Source organism: Periophthalmus magnuspinnatus, chromosome 16 (genome assembly GCF_009829125.3).
Source record: "Periophthalmus magnuspinnatus isolate fPerMag1 chromosome 16, fPerMag1.2.pri, whole genome shotgun sequence".
NCBI classification, from domain to species: domain Eukaryota; kingdom Metazoa; phylum Chordata; class Actinopteri; order Gobiiformes; family Gobiidae; genus Periophthalmus; species Periophthalmus magnuspinnatus.
Genome location: NC_047141.1, coordinates 25,441,865 through 25,465,028, shown reverse-complemented (window position 1 = coordinate 25,465,028; position 23,164 = coordinate 25,441,865). Strand labels below are relative to the sequence as shown.

General features: G+C 40.2%; 4 protein-coding genes and 1 long non-coding RNA gene across 5 annotated transcripts; 2 read left to right on the top strand and 3 right to left on the bottom strand.

Annotated features, from left to right (window-relative positions):
- Window positions 1-1,621: 1,621 nt before the first annotated feature.
- LOC117383209 (protein FAM8A1-like) lies at window positions 1,622-4,470 on the bottom strand. The gene is made up of 5 exons (XM_033980303.2): window positions 4,014-4,470; window positions 3,822-3,942; window positions 3,623-3,746; window positions 3,408-3,547; window positions 1,622-3,320 (listed from the first exon to the last, which is right to left on the bottom strand). The coding sequence occupies exons 1-5, from the start codon at window positions 4,462-4,464 to the stop codon at window positions 3,176-3,178; spliced, it is 981 nt and encodes a 326-aa protein (XP_033836194.2). The 5' UTR covers window positions 4,465-4,470; the 3' UTR covers window positions 1,622-3,175.
- Window positions 4,471-5,122: 652 nt separating this feature from the next.
- On the bottom strand, window positions 5,123-6,008 carry fabp4b (fatty acid binding protein 4b). The gene is made up of 4 exons (XM_033980899.2): window positions 5,840-6,008; window positions 5,566-5,738; window positions 5,395-5,496; window positions 5,123-5,237 (listed from the first exon to the last, which is right to left on the bottom strand). The coding sequence occupies exons 1-4, from the start codon at window positions 5,910-5,912 to the stop codon at window positions 5,184-5,186; spliced, it is 402 nt and encodes a 133-aa protein (XP_033836790.1). The 5' UTR covers window positions 5,913-6,008; the 3' UTR covers window positions 5,123-5,183.
- Window positions 6,009-6,146: 138 nt separating this feature from the next.
- Window positions 6,147-14,694, top strand: LOC129456969 (uncharacterized). Its single transcript, XR_008649014.1, has 3 exons — window positions 6,147-6,207; window positions 7,787-7,848; window positions 14,302-14,694. It is a non-coding gene; the product is annotated as an uncharacterized LOC129456969 (long non-coding RNA).
- A 773-nt stretch (window positions 14,695-15,467) lies between these two features.
- On the top strand, window positions 15,468-17,093 carry LOC117384016 (hairy/enhancer-of-split related with YRPW motif protein 1-like). Its single transcript, XM_033981275.2, has 5 exons — window positions 15,468-15,626; window positions 15,781-15,853; window positions 15,946-16,029; window positions 16,108-16,189; window positions 16,272-17,093. Exons 1-5 carry the CDS (start codon window positions 15,541-15,543, stop codon window positions 16,835-16,837), a joined length of 891 nt encoding a protein of 296 aa, XP_033837166.1. The 5' UTR covers window positions 15,468-15,540; the 3' UTR covers window positions 16,838-17,093.
- A 704-nt stretch (window positions 17,094-17,797) lies between these two features.
- Window positions 17,798-22,699, bottom strand: stmn2a (stathmin 2a). The gene is made up of 5 exons (XM_033981277.2): window positions 22,493-22,699; window positions 21,106-21,201; window positions 20,828-21,000; window positions 19,400-19,591; window positions 17,798-18,838 (listed from the first exon to the last, which is right to left on the bottom strand). Exons 1-5 carry the CDS (start codon window positions 22,509-22,511, stop codon window positions 18,779-18,781), a joined length of 540 nt encoding a protein of 179 aa, XP_033837168.1. The 5' UTR covers window positions 22,512-22,699; the 3' UTR covers window positions 17,798-18,778.
- Window positions 22,700-23,164: the final 465 nt, after the last annotated feature.

The following is a 23,164-nucleotide window of genomic DNA, read 5'->3' as shown; positions in this document are numbered from 1 at the left end:
TGCATCTATTAAGATATTTTTAGACATATGTAGTTCAGGATTACATTTAATGATCATTTTGAAAAAAATAAAATAAAACTTTTATTTTGAAATGTTTATGTTGTTTACTGTGAATACCAGCTAGACCTTGAAAACTGTGACCAAAAAATCACAGCAGAGCAAAACTGATTTCAGCTGTAGAGCCAATAGCCTGTTCATTCATCTGAAAATAGCAGACTCCTGCTTACGCACATCACCAGAACAGAGTTTAGGCAACCAAAGGATTGGTGGGAGTGATTTGTGGAGGAGGGATGCAGCCACCAAAGAAAGTACAAGGGAAAACACAAAAAACAAATGAAGATGATGATGTCACAATTGAATGAAGCATAGGCCTAATAACAGAAATAACAGACAGCCATGGTTGTAGCCTTAATATTTATTTCACAGCTCAAAAGTAACTGTCCCACTGCCTAACTTAATGGAGTGGGTCAAATTATTTACAATCAGTGTTAAATTATTTTAAAATGACCTCAGTGACCTCTGCTCAACTATCAACTGCAGTGCAATTTTCATGAAAGACATTGGGGGGCAGTATTCAGGCTTTTTAGTTATGTCACTTTAAATAGGCCGTATAATAACTTTTGCTCTTATATATTTAAATGTTGTTCTGGCCCACGTAGATAATTATACCTTAAGTCATGCAGTTTCTTTTTATAGAAACGGTTACAGCTGATTTTGCTCAAAAGTTTGCACACTGTGTCTTCACCAACGGAGTTCTTCATTCAGGCAGAGCCCAGCAGCCTGTAATTACTTGAGAGGAATATCAACAGGCAAAGTCACACTGGGAGGTGAAGGGCAAGCACAGAGCTCTGCACTTATAAACACTGTCTGCAGCTGATGCTAAGGACTTAATAATTTACACAGATCTTGGTGTCCAGACAGGTTCTGCTCAGACTGTCAATAGAAGTGTGTCTTTAATTGTGCTTTTTACAAGGTTAGAATTATGGCAGTGGTGGATGAAGTACTCAAGTAAGTAAAAGTATAGATACAGAGGTAAAATGTTAACTAAGTAAAAGTATCACATGAAAAAAATCTACTTAAGTGAAAGTATTTAAGTACCAATTAAAAAATGTTGTTTATTTGTTAAAGTGTTAATTCAAGTGATGTTGATTACAAAATTATACATATTTTTGGGCAACAGTAGAAATACGAATCAATGTCTTAATTTTTCTCATGGATTTTGTTTTTTGTGGATTTTTTTTCATGGATTTATTTTTGTTTGCTCAAAGCTGAAACTTCAACTTTAGTCGGGATGTTACCACAAACATGGTAAAAATAACCTCTCAAATCATATGAAAAATAATTTTTACTTTTCAGTCCAGTTCAAAAATGTAGTGGAGTAGAAAGTACAGATACCTGTTCTCAATATAGTGAAGTAAAAGTAAAAAGTATCCACTGTAAAATCTGCATAAGTAAAGTACAGATACCTAAAAAGTCTATTTAAGTACAGTACTTTACTACCTGTACTTTATTACTGAAATAAAGTCTAGAATATGTTTGTTCCTAGGCCACTGTGGTTTTACTCTCTGGCAAAAGTTACTTGCCAGGGAGGATTCATTTTATTTGTTTGTTTTTGTTTTTTCAAAATTAGGTTAGTAGCAAATACATTATATTACAAATACAAATATATTTTCATAACATACATTTAATCGGGGATCAAATCTATAATGTGACTTGCACTGTTAAATAAATCTTTTGACCATTCATATTTCTTATCTTTATTACTATGCACTCAAGGCTAAGCAAAAAATAAACTGACCAAAGTGGATAAAAAGCATTATAAATTTAAATCTACCACCATTTGGCTATATAAGAGTCAACATGAATGTATTCCTCATCACAACAGTCAAGTAGCTCCATCAGACTTCAAATATGACTACATGGTGCATTAGTTCAGTGATGGAGGGGTATACAGCAGCAGAGGGGTCCTGGCTCTATAATCTGAAGCACCATCTGTGATTGTCAGCTGAAACTGCCATTTAGTGGACCAGCCTCAGCCACTCTTGTCAACACTTGCCAGATATTGGACACAGTCAACTGCAGGTGTGAAAATCTCGGCATCTCATAAATATAGTCAAGTTTTCCAGGCACCAAATCACCAAACAGCACTAAACAGCACAGAGCCCCCAGATTGAACACAAACACAGAATTGAATATGAAATGATGTGAGCTGATTTCAAAGGCCACCCCGGTACAAAACTAATGCTGGTGTAGTAAAATTAGACCTAGGTATGACATGCATGAGGCTGTTAACTGATGAAAATTTGTGTACTTCCAGGTCCAATGGAATTCCAGTCTTTAATGCAATTTTGACAGAATTTGATCAGGTACAATGTTGTTTATCTGTGTTCTTTGGTTTTCCTCTAGAGGTGAACTTCATATGTAATTTATTTAACTACTTTTACGGTTATTAATCTAAGACTGAACTATCAATTTTGTCGGAAAGCTAGAAACACCCAACTGATAATGATAAATTGTGCCTTATTCATGTATTTTACTATCCCAATTTATGTCTATGGAAATCAGAACATTTGGACTCAAAAGAATAAAGACATGCTTTGTATAAAGAAAAACTGCAGCTTACACCACCAGTAGGTTCAAAATAAAATGTGCCACGATTTTCCACAGAAATAAAAACCCCTGCAAAGGACAAAAATTAAATTATGAAATTATATTAGTTATTTTAATTAAACTTTGGATGTGAGTATTCAAAGTATCATTGATGTTACATTTAGAAAATGAATACTGATCACAGGAATACACTTGAGTAACAACGTTTTAGTGAAATAGTCCGTTTCCAGCATAGTCTGTTAACAGAAATTTAGTCACTTTTAATACAGACAAATTATATCATAGTGAAACTGAATGCAATTAGAAACACTGATACATTCATCTTTAGTGGTAAATAAATTAATAGGTTTTAACAACGCATACTGTACACTGTAATTTGAAAGTATCATCCATGCACAAACACCGTCCAAGTTCAATCAAGTCAAAGTTTTAAAAATGCAAAGAACTTTTACCAAACTTTAAATAAACCCTGTTTTATATAACAAAGTACTGTTTGTAAAGCACTTTTAAATAATAACACTTATTGCCTGCACAGCTGTCGCAGAAACATCTTTGGTTAGTGCCGTCATCTTACTCTGGAGCGCTTAACAACAATCGTACCAGCAACCATGTCATAGACTGTCCTGTTGTGCTGAAAGAACAGTAGAGTTATGAAGGCTGGGAAAAAGAAGGCAATCGAAAAGTTTTTGTTCAAAGCTCGAACTGTTGATCTGAAAAACAAAGCCAAAGCAAACAGACTTAAGAATGATCATTCAAATGTACAAAACTGAATGCAATAAAGAGATAAATGAACTCACGCTGAAAAGGACACATTGGTCGCAGGTACAACAAACACTCTGTTGGGTTGAACCAGGACTGAAGAGTCACATGTTACAACCCTGAGTCCAACAAGAAACTTCCCTGGAGTGGCTCCCCCGGCTCCCCATATGCACACAATCTGTGGAGACAATGAATAAATGAAACAAATGAACATGTCTATTATTTGTTCAGTTGCCTTCACAGTGGAACCTACCTCATAAAAGCAAACTAATATACGGTAAACAAGTGCAACCAGCATCATTTTCTGTAGCTCCTCCATGGATGTGTCTTCATCTATTTCTTCTACTATAAAATGCATGGCAAACTTGGACACATCCCTGAAACCGTAATAAATGTTTGAGATTAAATTGGTATAGACTTGGACGGTATGGTCCAATAAGTCAAATACTCACTTTATTCCACTTAAGTGCATAATACTAATAATTATTGTAGCTTTGATGAAAAACAAAATGAAGAAATCCACCATTTCAGCAAATAGTCTTTGCAAAGGTGATGGAATACTGTATTCTCGGCCTGTAAGGAGAAATAACGCCTCATTTTAGACTCATGCTATTGGTGTGAGACTATGTGAGCGTGTGATCTACCTGGTCTCTGCACGTTCGCCTCCTCATGCGGCCGCTGCGTCGGCGCTGCAGCCCCGGGAGCAGCTTCACCTGCGCGGCTGGTGGAGGACGGGGCCCCCGGGCTGTAAGGTGACAGAGCTAGTCCAGGCCCGGTGTGCCAGGTGTGGGTGTTCAGATCCATGTGTGGCATGGACATACTGTTGGGTAATTGCATAGAGTAAGGATACATGGCTGTCGCTGCCAGCCAGCTCTGCCAGTGCACATATCCGGAGTAGTACTGCCACATCCACGCCTGAAGTCTCTCGCAGTATTCCGTGGTAGAGCAGCTGTCAGCGGGATCACTCTTGTTTTCCGCATTGCTTTGGCCGCCTATTCTCCTCAAAACTTCATCTATGAGAGGCTTAACAGTTTTAGAGAAGGGCTCGTCTTTTCCCTTGTCGACACCCATGTTTGTGTTTTCCTCATCCGCCATATTGGATGATGGCGGCAGTCCCTCTGTCATGTACGTATGACGTCATTACGGTGCAGCCACAGTTCATTGATCAGATTAAACCGATTCAAGATCACTGCAACTTTGGCACAGAGTTCATGTGTGCAAGTTATGCATTTAAATATTCCTACAAATTACTTTATGACGACGCTTGCAACATTCATCCACTAGAGGGAGGCAAAGCTACAGTAAAGCCTATAGTGGCAAGTCTTTTAGCATCATGGATTAGTACACCTGCCAAACATGAACTTTTCTACCGAGGCTGCATTTTATTGAAGCAATGAATCTTGGCAACACTGTAGAAGAACTCGTGTTAGCTCATACACCTGTTTAACTGGCGTACGGATATAATGGCACCATGCTGTGATCCTCTCATTAAGTCCTACTCAACCCAATTAAATGAAATTATGTTCACTTGCTTCACCTCCATGTCCGAAACAAAGGGTCTGGCACAAATGGGGTCACTGGCCTAACCCCTTGCAGGGATTTGCCCTAATGCACTCAGCCACCCCTCGTCATAAGGCTACCACTATACCAGTTAGAACAAAGGAGCTTTGAGCCACCATCTGTAATCTTTAACAAAGTCGTTCAAAGTTCCAGACTGATACTTTACCCCAGCATTAAAAGACGGCCACTCCAATTATACAAGATTTAGTTTTATTGAAGACAAGCATTCTGTAGCAAGACATCTGGAGTTCAATTTATGCCTCCTTTTCATATGTTCTTACTGCAACAATGTCGTCCATGGTGCATTTCTGCAGAGGAAAAAAAAAAGGAATCAGACGTGCAAAGCAAAACTGGGTCCAACGTTAAACATTCAAAGCAATGATGGATGCAACTGCTGCAACAGGTGAAATAACTTGGCCCCAACATTAACACAACTATAACGAAGTTTGTCCAATTAAAACTTACAGCCACTAGTTTTCCATCTTGAATCTCACGTTCAAGTATTGTAGTTTTTCCGTCCCATGTCTGTTTTTGCACGAGTTTGCCGTTCTCAAAGGTGAAGGTGGTCTACAGAGTAAAACAGATTATTGCATTCATATTCAGCACATAAGGTGGATTAAGAGTCTTAAAACTCGCCTTTGTCTTTCGGTCGTCTGCTGTGGTTTCATCAAACTCCTCATTGAGTTTGAAGGAGATTTCCGTGGTTTTGAAAGTACTTTGTGCCTTCATAGAGATGACCCCATCAGTCACACTAAACACAAGGTTAGGCTTGGCCATGTTACCCATTTGACGAGTTGCAAAGCCCACACCTGCACAGTTACAGCACAAATGAACAGACTCAAGTGTATCTTTTAGCAATCATACATCATTTAGCATATTTAAAATAAAATAAAAATTATAAGGAACCTACCGATTGCCTTCATGTATTCATCAAAGTTGTCGCTGGCAGTGAGCTTCCAGGTTCCAACAAACTGTTCAACCATGGTGGGGAGTTTTATGAGTTTGCAGTAGGCCTACAAAGAAACAAGATGGTATCCTCACTCGGCAACAAGACAGGGAACAGAATGCAGCAAAAGTCCTTATTTGAGGCCAGTTTAAACACGTGTTTAATTCTGACCGACCAATCAAGAGCGAGATTCCGGCGTTTCAATGGAGATCAGACAATGAGTGGGCGTCTCCTTCAATTAGGCGTCTATGGATGTCACGGATGATGGATGTGTGTGTCAGTGGAGGCGATGGAGCAGAGAACCAGCATGAATAGACCCCGAATCAAATTAGGTATGTGCACTAAAACCAACAGAAAGTGAAAATAAAGTATATTGGTTAGGACTGGCTCGGTAGAATTGCACACAAACACTATGCTGCAATAGGCTTATGTGTGCATGTGGAAATGTTTCACCACAATGCAGAAAAACACGTAACGTAACATTCTTAGACGTGCATAGTATTTAGGTCAGTAAGACAAAACAAAACAGGTCTACAACTGTAATGCTTGTGTGCACCGTAAGATGGCGCTATAAAATTACCAATAAGATGCATGAATCCTGCAATTTACTACTGCTACGAAGCCATTGATTCTAGGAATAACCTAATTTTTCTTCATAAAACCACATCGTTTCAAATCGAGTGTGGTTTGATAAAATGAGTGCTAAGAGTTAGTAGTAAAATTATGTGAGTGGTCAAGGAGTTTGCACACATTTTGGCCAATAGGATGACTACCACATGTGGTTGCACTGCCATTTAGGCCTTGCAGTTGTTCAATGTGTTTCTAAGGAAATGTGGGTATAATTTTTCCCTATTTTTTGGAAGCAGTCAGCCCAGGTACAGCCAGCTGACAAATGTGTGTTATTCAGTTATTTAGTGTAATTAACAGTGATGGAATAGGCCTCCTACATTATAACTGTGTCAACTCACTAACCTTTACTCCCAGCTAGGAATTTATATCCTTGGACTGTTTTAAGGGCTTTGAATAGACTTCTTACAAACTCTGTATTTCTTTCTAGACTTACCCAACTGCTGAACATCACTGACAAAACTGGCAATTAGGGTAAGTTCTGGTGATATATATTTCAAAAAGCTGTCCTAGTATTAGTATAGTAAGTGTTTCAAGTGTCCCTCTACTTTGACCCATAATCAAGTTATAGCCCTATGTGAAAGCAGTTGGACGCATATATCATGAAATGCTCCTATCCCAACCCACTAAGCCGATTAGTTGTTGTTCTGTCGCCCGGTGCTGCTCTGCCCACATGCAGATGCCATGGGACGGGCCTCAGAGCCCCTCTAATGAACATGAACTCTCCGTGGCAGCTCCAGAGAAGACTTTTCCTCATGGTTTTCATCAACACTTCAGCCTCCATTGATGGGAGAATAGTGGCCATGCACAAAAGCTGTATATACTGTACAAACACGGGGCCGAGCGGCTGCACACTGACTCATTCTTCGGTGTGTGTGAGAACGGAGGGGGACCTCTTTCAGCTCCTTTGTGCCGGTGTCTGTCAACAGTGTAGTTGGAGGCAGATCCCATTGTAGCGGCCAGTGTTTCGTATTGACACAGGGCCCCGCTCAGCTTGTTCCCAGGGTCCAACCTGAGCACTCATGAATAATGGAGAGAGGATGCTCAGGCCAAGAGGGAGTTTGCAAGTTTTTGGCTCCTTAAAATGCATACTGTTTGTAAACCAGCAGGTAGAAAATGGAGGCTGTTAAGTGAGATCACTGCTGCATCGCTTATATCTTGACATTGCAATATCACTGTTTAAACCTGAGCACTTATTACTTAATGTTGTTGAATTACTGGAAGTATAGCAAACTTGTTGCAATAGATATTATGAAAACGCTTTCTTTTCGCTTTCTTCATCAGGTACCTTTAATTTGTTCAAGATTGGAACTGACACAAGGACTACTTCCTCATACCTAGATTAGGTAAATAACTTAATGCATCAACTTCAAATACCTAAAAAACATAGAAAATGCATTTATTGAACGTTTATTGACACTGATCGAATTGACTGACATATTGACCTCTTTCAAGGCTTTCTGGATGCTTCCACTGTATTTATTTATTTTTGTCAAGCAAGATTATCTGCAGTTTGCGCTTAATATGTAATAAATCTTTAACAGGAAATGTGGGTGGTTTGTGTTAATAAGAAAGAAATCTGTTGAAACCAGTACGATTATTTAAAAAGATAGTCTTTCAATTTAGATAAACCAAAACATGCCAAAATATTCAAAACAAGATAACTAATTCTGCAGTGTGGAGTCACACTATCTGTGGGTTCACACACCACATCAACTAAACTAGAATCTTAACTAAAACCAGGGCTAGGCCAGTACTAACTAGAGCACTGGCCTGGTGGAAACATCTACAAGATATCATTCTTCCCCACTGCAATAACTGTCCTTAATACCAACAAGCAGCACTGTTTTGTTTAGAGCGTCTGGTTTTATATCGTTTGTTTTATTGCATGTGATTGCCTGGAGGGATGGGGTTGTTTGCCTGAATAAGTCTTGTTGAAGACAAATTTACCTTTTATCCTGAATAAGACAAATAAAAGTCGATTCTGCTCTATTAAACCAGGACTAGAACAGGACCAAACCAGATCTATATGAGGACTGAATTGAACTCAAACCAGCACAAGTATAAACGCACCCTTTCTCAAAAAGCATTTACTATAAACTATATGAAAACGCTAGTTCAAACCAACAGGGGGCAACATTAAGATTATTCCTCTGAATAGATTTCAAACATCTGCTGTACGGCTCTGCTCACATGCCCTAAGTGCCCTGCCCTCTCTGATGCTGCATGGTGGGACGCTCTGGAGGCTTGTTCTCCTCTGCTACCCCTGCTCTGTGTGTGTGGCAGGGGTCAGAGAGGTGCCTCCCGCTTGTGTGTGTTGAGCTTTTTCATGCTTTCTGCTTTGATGTTCTCTCTTATCCCTTCATCCCACATGCTCCCTGAGCCCAAGGCGCCTGGTCTGCAGCAGCACCCCGATGGCAGTACAAGAGGGGCCCGCACAGAGACTCATTCAGTCCACATACAGAGGGGAGAGGTAGAGGCAGTGCCCGTGGGCTAGAACTACCACCAGACGGGGGTGCTATACTGTATACCATCCTCCGCGTGGCTTTTATGCTTTCTCTGATCCTGAACAGTGGGCTGGATCTTGTGTGAAAAACAACTGCCTCTGTGCTTTGAGTGTGGCCTCTGTCTCGACCCCTTACAACATGGGAAAGTGCCCCTCTCAGCTGGTAGTTATATAAAGCTCTCCGAAGTCATGAGAATCTGCAATAATTTGTTTGACTTAAGTTCTCCAAAGTCTTTATCCATGTATTCTCTATGGGCCAAAATCATCATGTCTTTGTTATAGAGACAATTAGGGTGTGTGCTTGTTCTTTGTGGCAGGAGGTGACTGTCATGCTACATTAGTCTTTAAGTGAAAACATGTAAGAAAACATATGTATTTGTGAAGGTTTAATCTCTAACACACTTTCTAACCATACCACACTGCACCTGCTGAGCCCAGACAAGGCAGCAGTCACAGAGGCACAGATGAGGAGTGCTTTATACATGACAACACACCATCTGATCACATGACCTCCCTTTAATATTTAATGACATAAACTAATGGACAAGGTCACAAGGACTATATCTGAGCCATACTGTCCAATTATTAAAGGAGCTCTGTAGGATTCTGGAGGGGATTCGGCCACACGTCTGTCTCCATAGAGGTAGATATTTTTTTGCCATACTAAGGAAAATTCTAGGCAAAGCCATAACATCTCTTTGGAAACAAGCAGGTGACAGATCTTATACTAGAAAAGTTACATATCACACGTTTAATGACCTGTAGCTTCTTTACATATGCATATAATATGAAATATAAATATTTTGTATAAATGAACAGCTCGAACTGTGTTTGTGAGGTAGTTGTGTGGGGTAGTATAAAGGGCCAGTGCTAAGCGGCCTCTGCAGATCACTGGCAGTTTGACTGCACTGGAGAGTAATGGGGCTGGCAGGGCGGAATCAATTACTGGCCACAACAGATTTTCCCACAGGTCGGAGCTTGGGAACGCAGTACTTTACTTTAGCGCAGACAGCTGGCACAGAGCAGCCCCTGAGAGGAGCTGGGAGAGCTCAAAGTTTTTGATAAACTTATAAAACAACATCCAACAGTCTGGCTGAAATTATCACTGTGTGCTGCATTATCTCCCCTACAATGTGAGCAGGTGCTCGGAGACACTGCTGAACTATTACCTATATTTGCATTCAACTTCTAGTGAAAATGGATGACTTATTAGAAAAAGCCATATAATTTACCACTTGAATATACAAATGATGTGGTTTCCTGTAGCAACACAATGTGTGGCATTACCAGTGCCTCTCGCTGTGGTCCTTGTGGACATTACGTGCTGCAGTCTCCTGTGGAGCTATTTAGGAGCTGGTCTTGTGATCTGCCTTCCTTCCATTGTGGCCCTGTACAAGTTAACTGGTAATGGGCTGTGTGGTGGTAAACCATTCGAACAATACTATTGTTTGTGCTGTGGGTAAAAAGAGCTCGCCCTGTTGTTGCACTGTTGTGTTTACTTAAAGGGGTGCAAGTCATTGTCATCTCTTCTGTGCAGTTTGCTCCATCAAAGTCTTTCATCATCCACAATCAAGACCCATAAATACTACCTGCTCGGTGCAAAGAACTGTGGCTCAAAGATTTGCTGTTCTTTATCAATTTCCAGAATGAAACAGGGAAGTAAACATATCCTCCTGGCTATACCTATCCGAGAGCTCACATGAATGCCAACAAAGACAGGAAAGTACTGAATGAGCGGGTGTATTATGGTCAGACAGTGTGAATGAGACACTGGTCTGGTCCCTACCCAATATAGCGCCTGGGTGCTGACTGAGGCTGCAAGGAACAAGCAGGAAGCTGTGGTCCATAGGATAACATTGTTGTATGGAAGCCGCCAGGGAGACATTTCCTTACGGCTATTTGAGACCAGCTTAATGGGTGGCCCTCTTTTGTTGCATAATGTCATTTGGTGTTGTGTTTGTGTAAACCATTTTTTTAAGAATGCTTGAAGTGGACCGCATATTGAACACATCTATTACTTTACTTTGGTGCACTGAAAGATAACATGGTATAACATATCAGCATGGGGTGCACACAGGATGCAAGAACGGCTGTGAGCATTGCTACTGCAGACAGCCCCAACGGTTGACATAGTAAATCAATCCTGATGGGAGGGGGGCTGCACAGAGGAGGTGGAGGGCAAGGAGGGGGTCTGATGGGCTCTAGTGGGACTGTCAGACACACTCATGTACTCAGGCGGCCGCAGAGAGACGGTGCACGGGCGGGAGAACACTGGACGGGCAGCGCTCACACGGAGATTGAGTTACCACAGAATTAGATCGAGGCTGTGGGAAACGGCACCTCCGACACACTCTGCAGCGCGCGCACACACACACGCACACACATGCACACAGCCCAATGCACACTCCACTGAGAACACAAAGAGTCACCAGGGGAAACCTCAGGGAAGATTGAGGAAGGCAGCTGGGCACACGCCAGGTTCAAACAAATACTTGCTTATACCTCTCAGCTTTCTGCACTACAGACTGGTGCCGGGTGAGCCTCCTGGTCAACAAGCACTCTACAACAACTGAATTCAATGGGAAGAGGCTTAAGTGAAGAAGGTTTGTGGAAAAACAGTTCTTTGTAATTTTGTGGAAAAAGAAAACATACAAATTATTATAATATCAGAACATTTTGGAATACTGCATTCATTTTTGGCAGTATAACATTATTAGTTTTTAGGTGCACAGGCTCAGTTGGTGGTTCAGATCTAGTTCCACCCAATCATCATTACATCCTTGGGTCAGACACTGCACCTTGCTCATAGGCATGTGGTGTGTGAGTGTGTTCAATGGTGATTTAAGACGCCATTAGCACAGACGGGCAGCCATGTCTCGTGCGATCAGTCCTGGGGCAGCTGTCCACCCAGCACCACAGTTTGAGACCCACCATACAAATGTGTGTACTGCATACCATAGTCTTTTTTGCCCTGTCATAATAAATAATGGAAAGTCACTCCTGATACGGTTATGAAAATATGTACTAAAAGTGCACTATGTAACTTTTTAGTGATGGAGATGTTATTTCTTTGCCTGGTATGTTTCACAGTATGGCATCATACTTATGTAAGTTTTTTTTGTTATTGCTAAAAACATGCATGCATGGAAATAGATAAATTAATGCAAATTATATTCTAGGCAGAAGAAATAACATCTCCATGGTAACAAACCTCCAAAGAAGTCACATAGTGCTCCGTTAATAATGTGCAGGAACAATATGGCAGATTTCCAAATTACTTGAGTGCCAGATTATCACTTTAATCCAGTAATCTGTATCTCAAACTTTCACGGTTCCAGCCTGAGAAGAAGTACCCATCCCAAAGACTTGTCTTGATTATGAACAGCCTGTGTCTCATCACTGGGGTTTGGAACTGTGGAAAGCCTAGAATGTGTGGCGGAAATGCATGAAATCGCTAAAGATGGTCGTGATTTTGAGTGAGAGCGTGTGTTGACAGGGCCAAAGGGAGGTTATGTATGTGTCAGGGATGGTGTCAAAGTTCATAGTGCCTGTATCCACTCCACCACAGACTGGGGCTTGCATGTTGTATCTGTCACCAGTGCTACTTTGACATTCTGGGAACAGCGTTTTGGCCTGCAGTTGCTCTCTCTCCCAGTGCATCACATTAACAGCTGACCTCAGGGACAGAGGACACAGACAGCTGCGCATAGACAGGGCACTGGTATGGGCAACACTCTCACTGACGGCCTAAGGAGACATGCAACAGGAAGTAACAAGAGGGGTCCTGTTCCCAAGTGGTTTGTGCCAGAAAACGAGAGACCACCCTCTAAAACTGTATCAATTCAGAAGGGAAATTACTTGGTCACAGTTGCTCAAAAGTACAATAATTGCAATATTAATAGTACAGTTAAAGGGAAAGGGAATAATAAAATATAAAATAGGCTGATTGAATAGAGCTGAATGGACACATATACAAGATTTATGGCTATATGCATCTAAATGAGGTTGCACTGTATTGTTTATATTTCCAAACAATACACAGTCGCATGTGGTCAGTTTTCCTATTAAGTTCACATATGTTCACCAAAATTAGTTCCCTTTGCTATGATTATTATGAAATTGTAAACAGGAAAACTGCTTTCTGTACCTATTGTGAATAGAAATTGCATTGCATTGTACGTACTTTTGAATTTGGACATAATCCTGCATTGTGGGGCATATGGTTTTAGCATCTGTTGTATCTTCTTTGCAAAAATACCAGTATGTAATACAAGTAAATAGTAAATATAGTAACTGGGTCAGTGACATTGGCATTTTAATGTGCAGAAACCACAACATTCCTATTTATTAATATAGAAACCTTTATATTGTTTAAATGTATTTGTTTAAATCACTTTTACTGTACCAATATGCATTTGGAAAAAATAAAACAAATTAGAAATATTATATGTTTAAAGTATTGAAATTTGGTGAGAATACATGAAAAATGTCGCTTGGTAAAACAAAATGTGTCACTTGGTAAAACAGACATGTGCATTTTGTATGTAACTTTACGCATTTAACTCTAACCAAATATCTGCATTTATTTGACAATTTCATTTATATTATTTAACTAACTATATATGGTACTATATTAAAATAAAACATTAAAAAAGCATTTTAAATGTAATATAATCACATAAATAAAGGTGAAACACTGATATTTGTGTGAAATGTATCAGAAAAAGTTTTTTTTGCATAAAAAAAATAGAAGAACTTTTAACTTTTAAATTTTTTATGGAAAAAAATGATATCAGAGTTGAGTTATTGCTGTATCAGGGCAAAATATGAAATTCTTCAAAGCTTAAAGAAAAATTGTAAGCTTTGTAATGGCCTCGTGTTTACTTGTAGATCTCAGTTTATGTTTTGCATCATTTTCAATAATATATCTTGTTTTAAATTTTATTTTAAAAATTTAAATATGTCAGTTTCACCAAATTACATTTTAAGATGTCCCTGGCATTAAATGCAGAAAAAAAATTATTATTATTTTTTTCATCAAAGTTGTTTATAAGGGGCATATACTAAATAATAAAATATACACTGAAATATATCAGAAAACCGACACATTTTGAGCATTTGAAAATTGCTTAATGTCACTGACCCAAATACACACATTGATAACTCCTGCTTGACTGTATAATCTAGGCTGTTTTTTGAACTTTACAAGGCCACTTTGTCTTGTCTGTGTTTATAAGTTATTCAACTGGGTTTGTAAGTAAAACATTTCTACTCTTCTCTCCCATCTCCCCAGGATGAATGGATCCATGGGAAGCGGCCCTGGTGCCAGTCAGTTGACCGGTTTGTCCCGTGCAAAAAGGGGGTTTCCAAGGAGCACCTGGCAACTCTGAGCGCTGCGTGTTGGGCCTCCCGGCTGATCCGTGCTGTTGTGGAGTCTCACAGCTGACAGCCACAACGAACAACGCACTCTGCTAATAGGCCATGTGTCCCTGAGAGCTGAGCACCAGGGGAGAGCTAGAGCCACAATGGGACCTGCTGCACATGAACTGGGCTCACAGCAGGACATGGGGAGAGGGGCCTGGAGAGTACCAGTCTGACACAAACCAGAAGAAAGTTATATATACTCGAGACAGTGTGGGTACTGATACTGCTATAATTATAATGCCTTTTATTGTGCCTTTTACTATTTCCAAAGGAGATTAGTCATTCAGTCCTCAGTGATGGTAAACTGTATTATAACCACAGCTGCCCTAAACTGACAAAAGTGAGGCTGCCAATCATCAGCCCGTCCGACTACCACCAGTCACTCACTCACACACCACATTCATACAAAGGCAAGGCGGGTGAAGTGTCTTGCCCAAGGACACAATAACATATGCACTGGTCCGTACTGAGATTAAGCTGCAGACTCTTAGGTTCCAAGATCAGACAAGATAATGTATTCTCAATGTGTTTATTTATGCATTTATTTAGGCCTACATACTGGTAATTCATTCAAAATACACAAAATGCATACACTGTGTTTGCCTTTCCCCACTTTTCCATCTTGTCAGGGATTATTGTAAAGTTTACTGAGTTGGTTAAAAAATAAAGGTCTAAAATGAATGGTTGTGTGTCTTTGTAACCCTTCTACTACTGCTTTTCTGTACTAATACACAACTCATTTTGCCACAGAGCTTACCTACTAAGCCATCAGTATCACTAGTGCCCTACTCACTACATATTATCTAATTTGTAGCACACATTTTTCACATTTCCATGTCACTTTTTTCTTTACACTGAGCCATTAACCGCTCTATCTCTCACCAGTTTTAACACAGACGTCACTCATTTGCCCCCTTGATTGGAGCAGGCCTAAACCATGGTCCAAACCTCCCGGATCCCCGCCCCCGCCACGCCCCCTCGCGCACAGAGGAGTGAAGTGAAACAAATCTGGGTTTAAACTGATGCTTCGAGACCCTGCGCTCTCACTGCGCTCCGGGACGCACGCACTTCTCCAAGACGCTCTTTTTACGCGGGTTTGGAAAGCAACATGAAGCGAAGCCACAATTACAGCTCCTCGGACAGTGACCTGGATGATAATGTGGAGGTGGAGAAGGACAGTGGCGATGACATTTGGTGGGTACTTTTTAAAGTGTATTTTTTTTAATTATTATTATTATTTTCTACCTTTAGGCTCTTTTTGCTCTTCGTAAACCTATTTTAGACTTCTTTTTTTGTGAATGTCTCAAATAAAAAACTAAGCTAATTGCATTTCATTTTATGGCTTTAGTCACTTGGATTCGCATGACTCCGTGTCACCAACCACCACCACGCAGGTTCAGGCCAGAAAAAGACGCAGAGGGGTAAGGCAACCTGTCTTTGTCTGTGAAGTTTCCATGTACTGTAAATGTGTTAATTATATGTTTAAAATAAAAGGGTGTCTTTCTCTTTTCAGATTATTGAGAAAAGACGACGTGACCGAATCAATAACAGCCTGTCAGAACTGAGAAGACTGGTGCCAAGTGCCTTTGAGAAACAGGTAAATGAAACATGGCCTAATGTACAATAGAGAAATTGTGCATAGAAAAGGTGACCAAAACTGGGTCCTTTATTTTAGGGTTCTGCTAAACTGGAAAAAGCTGAAATCCTGCAGATGACTGTTGACCATCTGAAGATGCTTCATGCCTCTGGTGGCAAAGGTAATTACTGATGTATAAACTGAATATGATAATATTATATCTTAAGATCAGTGTTTGTCACTAAAGACTGTTTCTGTGGCAGGTTACTTTGAGGCGTACACTCTGGCTAAAGACTACCACAGTCTGGGCTTCAGGGAGTGCTTGGCAGAGACAGCACGTTACCTGAGCATCATGGAGGGACGGGACAGCGCAGACCCTCTGAGAATACGGCTGGTGTCCCACCTCAGTAACTACGTCTCACAGAGAGAGGTGCACTCTGGACTTGAACACTTGGCCTGGGGCCCTTACGGCTCAGCCCATTCACATCAGCTCCTGCTGCAGGGCAGGACTCTGGCCCCCAGGAGCAACAGCAGCTCGCCTTCCTCCACCGCTTCCTCGCCTTCTTCATCCTCTGAAGCATCCCCAGTGTCCAGTCTGACAGTCCTGTCCCACACAGACTCTCTGAGGGTACCTCCAAATGGGGTCCTGCCACTTGCCCTCACTGTCCCGGGTTCCAAGCTCACTCCACCTCTGCTGTCATCGCTTTCCTCCCTCACGTTCCCTCTGTCCATTGGGGCTTTGCCTTTGGTGGCTCCGGCCTCTCTGAGCTCCAGCTCCACTCTGTCTAAGCCGTACCGGCCGTGGGGCACGGAGATTGGGGCCTTCTGAATTGATCCATGGACTGAAGGTACCAGAGCCACAACCACACACAAGAAAACACAGGATCTATGAACTGTTCTTTTGTGACGTGTGAATGGTTGATAAAAGATAAAAGTGTATTTTATTTTGTGTTGTGACAGAATGAAGAAGTAAACATGCCCATAATAAGTAGAAGTGCTGATGAGATTTGTGTAGATCAAGTAGTTTTGCCTTCTACATTTGTCGTGCATACTTGCAAACTTGTTTCAATGAACATCTAGTTTGAAAGAAATGCTCTGACAGGGTGATGCCAATAATTCAAATGTATTTTTGTACCAATAAACACAAAACTGCTCAATGTAAATGTGGGATACTGTGTGTGCGTTTACCTACAACACTAGATATCAGGTCTTGTGACGGTGCTCTCTGATAGGACTTCATATTCACATGAAGGCTGAACAAAGGGTAATAAGAACCTGTCGAAATGTAGAATTTATGGGCTCGAATGCCACCCCCTGACGATGTGCCAGGTAGGTAACTGAATCGGACTACATTGTTGCCCTTTTGAATACTCAGGAAATCATTAAGAGCTAGAGGAAATCCTTTACAATGTTGGCCTGACCTCAGCAGATTGGGTTGTTCTGAAATAAAGACAATAGTGTGAACAGGATGGAGACACAGGACTAAAAAAACAAAAACAAAAAAAAGCCTCAACTCAATGTGTGAGTTTTTTTTTTGCTGTTTTGTTTTGTTTGTTTTTTTAATCTAATGTTATTCCAATGGTATTATACAAGAAGGACAACAGATGTGTTTTGTGTCTTATTTAAATTAATGATTGTGTTTGTGGTCAATGTTATGAATGCGAAGCAATGTTATTAGTTGACAAATAGCGCCATCTGCTGGATAAAGAATGGTCTTGCTCATTTGTTCAGACTGACATGAACCCACGTCATTGATCACAATAGAAGAATGAAAATCAGGAGACCTTGCTTGTCAAGATGTTTACATAACTTGTCGTTTTATTAGCTGTTACATTTTCCCTTTAAGCACAGAAAGTAACCCAAATTTGCATGCCAGATTTACAGAACCAATTGCTTTTTTCCATCAAAGCTTTAACAGAGCCAGTTTATGAAGGGGGAAATACAAGCAGCAGTGTGTTCATACCAGTGAATTTAAAAAGAGACTAGTTCAGAATGCCTCTATCCCTTTGTAAGCCCCTGACTGGAGCAGACACAAATACAGGTGCGCCATGGATAATTAACATTCAGAAAGCCAGACCAGACATAATTATTTTCACTAATACCAATACCAAGGTTGGAGCAAAAAGCACATTCCATTGTCCAAGACTATTCAGAGTACTTTAGTGTGGCATAACAATCCATCAATGACCTCTCAAATACAGTGTAGCCTATTTTACAAAATTATTGAGCAAAATGACAAAGGACGGTGAAAAAAAAACAGGTGTACAAAGAGCTGCTCCCTTTGGGCAGAAACATTCTTGATTCTACTAAAGCACCTCAAGGTCTATCTATAGAGAAAGTGGACACGTTTAAATGTGTTTGGCATTTTTGTTTCCATGTAAGTGTGGGGATATGGATGAGACAGTGAGAAAAGTCTGTTATCTACAGTTCACCAACCATCGTTTTTCACAAAAAACACATGATCATACATAATCATGACATAACACAGTCAGTCTAGCGCCAATGCACCCATCAAAGGCCTTTCAATAAATGAAATAAATATCCACAAAGTAAAAAATACTGTGTTGTACATTTAATGCACTTCACTCAGATATGAATAAATCAGTCAAGATAAATACTCAATAATACTCTCTACTCTAATTGGTTGTATTTATTGTTACTGTAGTTGTATCCATAAATAAGACTGAAAGTGTTTGTACTAGTGATGCTGTGTGGAGGAGGTGATGTTCAGGACTCAGGGAGATGGAGTTTCACTGTAGAAGCACTGGGCTCATGCTGTCAGCTCCTCCCGAATCTCTTTGTTCCTGCGCACCTCCGCGGCATGTCTTTCCTACAAAAAACAAGTCAAGAACGTGAATGTAGGGCTGCAGCTAACAAATGTTTAGTAGTCCATTAATAGCAAGTCTTGATTTTTTTTATTTTATTTTATGATTTTTTTATGATCGTTGATGATTTATTGATGATTCAGTTGTACATTAAAACTTTAAATTAAAAACATTATCAAACAAATAAAGGTTGAAACAAGGCAACTGAAGGCATCTAGATATAAAATATTTAGAAGTATGCTGAGAGAAATTTATAATGATTTTTTGACATTTTGATTTGATGAATGCCACTGTCTTTGTTTTAAAAAGATCTTTATGTTTCAGATTCTGTATAGTGCAGATAGCAATTACAATTATTGACTAGTCACAAAGAGGTCATTAATCGTTGCAGCCCTAGGTGAACATGAAGACGTTTAAATGAGTGTCTGGCATTTTTATTTCTATGTAAGTTGACCATTCACCAAAAATATGATTATTATTTTTCCATCAACTGCTGTTCCACAACGTGAATGTATTGTGATTGTGTTCCTCTTATTATCTATCCAAGATCAGCACTTTGTCTGTACCTTCTCCTGTAGACGCTCCATCATGGCGGCCAGGTGGGCTTCGCGGTTCTCCCTGATCTGGTCCATCTTCATCATTAGCTTCTCCTCGGCCATCCGGCTGAAGTTACTGTTCTCCTCCATGGCCTTGAGCAGCACGTCCCGCTCGTGCTCCCTCTTCTCAGCCAAGACCCTCAGCACGTGAGCCTCCTGGGACTAGAAGGCAAGGCAAATAAATAATGATATTTCATCATCAGTCAATTCAATTCAATTCATTTTATTTTTGTAACGCCCAAAATTACAACAACAGTTGTCTCGAAGGGCGTTCATGTTTTGGTTGATGGGGGAAACCGGAGTACCCGGAGGAAACCCATCCAGACACGGGGAGAAACATGCAAAAAAACATGCAAAACTCCACACAGAAAGGCCTGGGCGACCTGGGGATCGAACCAAACCTTCTTGCTGTGAGGCATGAGTGTTTCCACTCAGCCACCGTGCTGCCTACACACAAAAACAAACAGGAAAATCAAACAACAGGAAAAATCAGACAAAACAAGAAAAATAGTCAGTGGGACATTTGGTTCTGGAAGTAGAAATGCCATTTTCCCCATAGACTTCATGAAAAAGATAAAGGCTAATCACCTATTAATATTTATTTTAGAATTATTAGTATCTTAAGCTTCAATTAATATGCTGTAAATGAAATGGACTGCTTTATGAAGTTAAAACAGATTTAGCTGCCAACAAGCTTTCAAACTCATAATATCTAATTAATTTACTTAAAAGTTTATAGGAGAAAAGATTGAAAATGTTATTTCTGCTGCTCTATTCCAGCAGTTGTTTGTTTGCTAAATAAGCTGTAAACTGGTTTGATCAGCACTGTGAGACACTTTCATATTTCCTATGATTTTAAGTCTGTATTTGTTATTTTGTGACTTGTATGTATGTTTGCATGGAAGCCAACTCTAGCTGCAAAGCATTTCTACCTGCGGGTAAAAATAAAGTTATCTACCTACCTGCCAACCAGAAGTTACGTCCACTGATAAGCCTCACTGACATACAAAACTTTCTTTATTAAGGAAAAAGACCACTCCAAAACTACTAAATTACACTATGGTGTTGAAAATATTGTCTCTGTGGAAAAATCTATTTTTAGCATTTGACCCATCCTTCAATGTCAGGAGCAGTGGGCCACTGCAGTGCAGCTTCTGTTTTTTAATTCAAAAGGGTGAAGACTCCCTTGAAACACTCTTGAATCTTAACAAGGAGTAGGAGCCATTAAAATACAGTCTCTGAGACATTTATAACACTGCAAAGTCCTTATAACCAAAATAAAAATAGTAATTCTAAATGTATTAAAGGACTAGCTAACAGCGGCTCTTTTCTCACACCTGCCTGGAACTTTTGCACTGTTTTGTACCTCGTTAACTTGTACTATTTGGAGCATCTCACCTTCCTCCGCTCCTCTGCTGCCTCGAGCTTCTTCTCGATGTCCTCCAGTGAGATGTCCCGCTTGGGTGGAGAGGGCAGACCGGGGGACACCTCTGACACCGGAGATAAGGGCTTAAGAATCACCTCAAAAGCCTGTCCAGATGCTCGCTTGTCTATGGGTTTCACCTCCATGTCTGTAAATGACACAGTGACACCACCCCAAAAATCAATGTCCAATCAATTAAATCAATTGATAATTTGTAAAAAAAAAGGAACAGGCAAACATTATGGATCAATACCTTCAAATTCGCAAATGAGGTTCTTGCGAGATTCTGGGTAAAAACAGGAGCAGATGAGGGAGAAGACAGACAACTCCTTCATCTTTTCTTTGTAGGCTGCAAAGAAAACAACACAACATCACATATGGAAGAGTTTTTGAAAATGTGACACGTGGGCTGATGAATACGGCTTTACTCTCACAATAATCTCTGCGTTTAAGTCAAGGAAATTAAGTCAATAAACCAATTAACATCAGCTATCCGTCAATATTCTTTAGGAACCGAAGGAAACTGTTGCTGAATAATTAATATGGTGAATAAAACAGGTTTCATCAAGCTAAAAGAGCTTGCAGTTCTTGAATGACTGAGAAATTGCTCCTTATTCATGCTTAGGTAGCAGGTGGGTGGGGTGTTCTAGAAACTTGCCCAAAGTACTTTTTAAACAAGGCACTACCCATTTGGAGTCAAAGAATATAATCCAACGTAATCATTTTTATTTGTGTTATAGGATACATGTATTTATCTTTCGACATGTTTCCCAATTGTGCATATGCTAATAAATATTTTGAGTTCTCAGCACTATTGTTGCAGAAAGCCCCTTGCAGTGATACCTCCCACCTTGTCATGCACCTGTTTCTTTTGCAATTGCCCATCCAAAGCTGCATTTAAATACAACGCAGGAAAACTTTATTATTTTTATTATTATGACCACTCATTAAAAGGTATCATTTGCTTGGATTGCAAACTGACCCTCCATCCACAATGATACAGGACGCTCATCCCAAGGCCTAAAATAGCCTGTTGTAAATCATGACAGACAGTCTATAAACAATAAGATTATTTCGTATTTAAAAGCATCCAGGTTTGTGAGAAATCTGTTAAGACTGTAGCAGTTTTATGGCAGGGTGGATGATAAAACGCCCCTCGCCAGCATAAGGGCTAAACGCTCTCATCCTCGCGTCTTGGGTGGGGTCCGTCTGCATTATGCTGCATGTCAGACCGCTGTAGCATCAACTGCAGGTGTAAATAAAGAAACCTCCACCAAAACCAACAGCGTACCCAAACTAAAACACGTAATAAGAGTAAAACAAACTATAGATGACCCAAATTATTCAATGAAAGAAATAAAAGAAAGCACACATGGGTTGGTAACGCACTGGCTAATTATATAGACTGAGACTTCATTCCAAAGCGCATAAAGACGCACCAAAAACGTGATTTCAATTGACTAAAGGTGATGACAGGAATTTCAACTGTAGATGTTTTAGAATAAGGAATAAAGCTACACTTTTGGACATGGCACACCACAGACATCAGGCCGAAAAGATGAAATAATAACCTATGTTCCCGTGCGCAATGCTACGCCTACGCACTGGTAAATAATTGGATTAAAATAATGAAGGTTTACCTGCTGCTGTTTTGGCCATGCTGGATGGTATTTCTCCGCAGAGGATTGTGGAGCTGTATTCGGGTGAACAGGGATGTTGCTTAAGGCACTGAGTCAGCGAACACAGCGAGTCCAGATCAGATGGATGGTAGGAGGTAAGAGCGCGTGCACACGGACACTCCTCTTACGCGCAGGCGCAGTTCAGCTCTATGCGACCAGCAGTGGGCCAGTGTACGGCGATATTCTCATCCCACAGTTAGATTATTTCTGGGAACAGACTGCAGAGTTTCAATAAATCAGCACCATTACTTCAGGACCGGTCAAGAGGCACTTTAGCGTCATCAATGACTCATGGAGAATGAGTTAGGCTTTAACTCATACAGTAAATACACACAGCAAATACTAGACTATTACTGTAGGTATGTTGCAAAACTGATTTCTGGTGTTATCAAATTATTACAATTTCATGTTAGTAATCTGTGATGTGAGTACCGGTAATCTGATTTCTTTTTGATAGCTCATAACTGTGCAAGTTTTGACAAGGGAGTTTATAATGAAAATGCATTGATCAGCTGATTTATTTTGTGCACATAAACACACATACAAATCTGATCTGATTATAGGGTTGTCTGACTATTCTAGTTGTCTGATTTTTCCTGACCATGTGTGTACCTACTGTGGCATTAGGCTGTT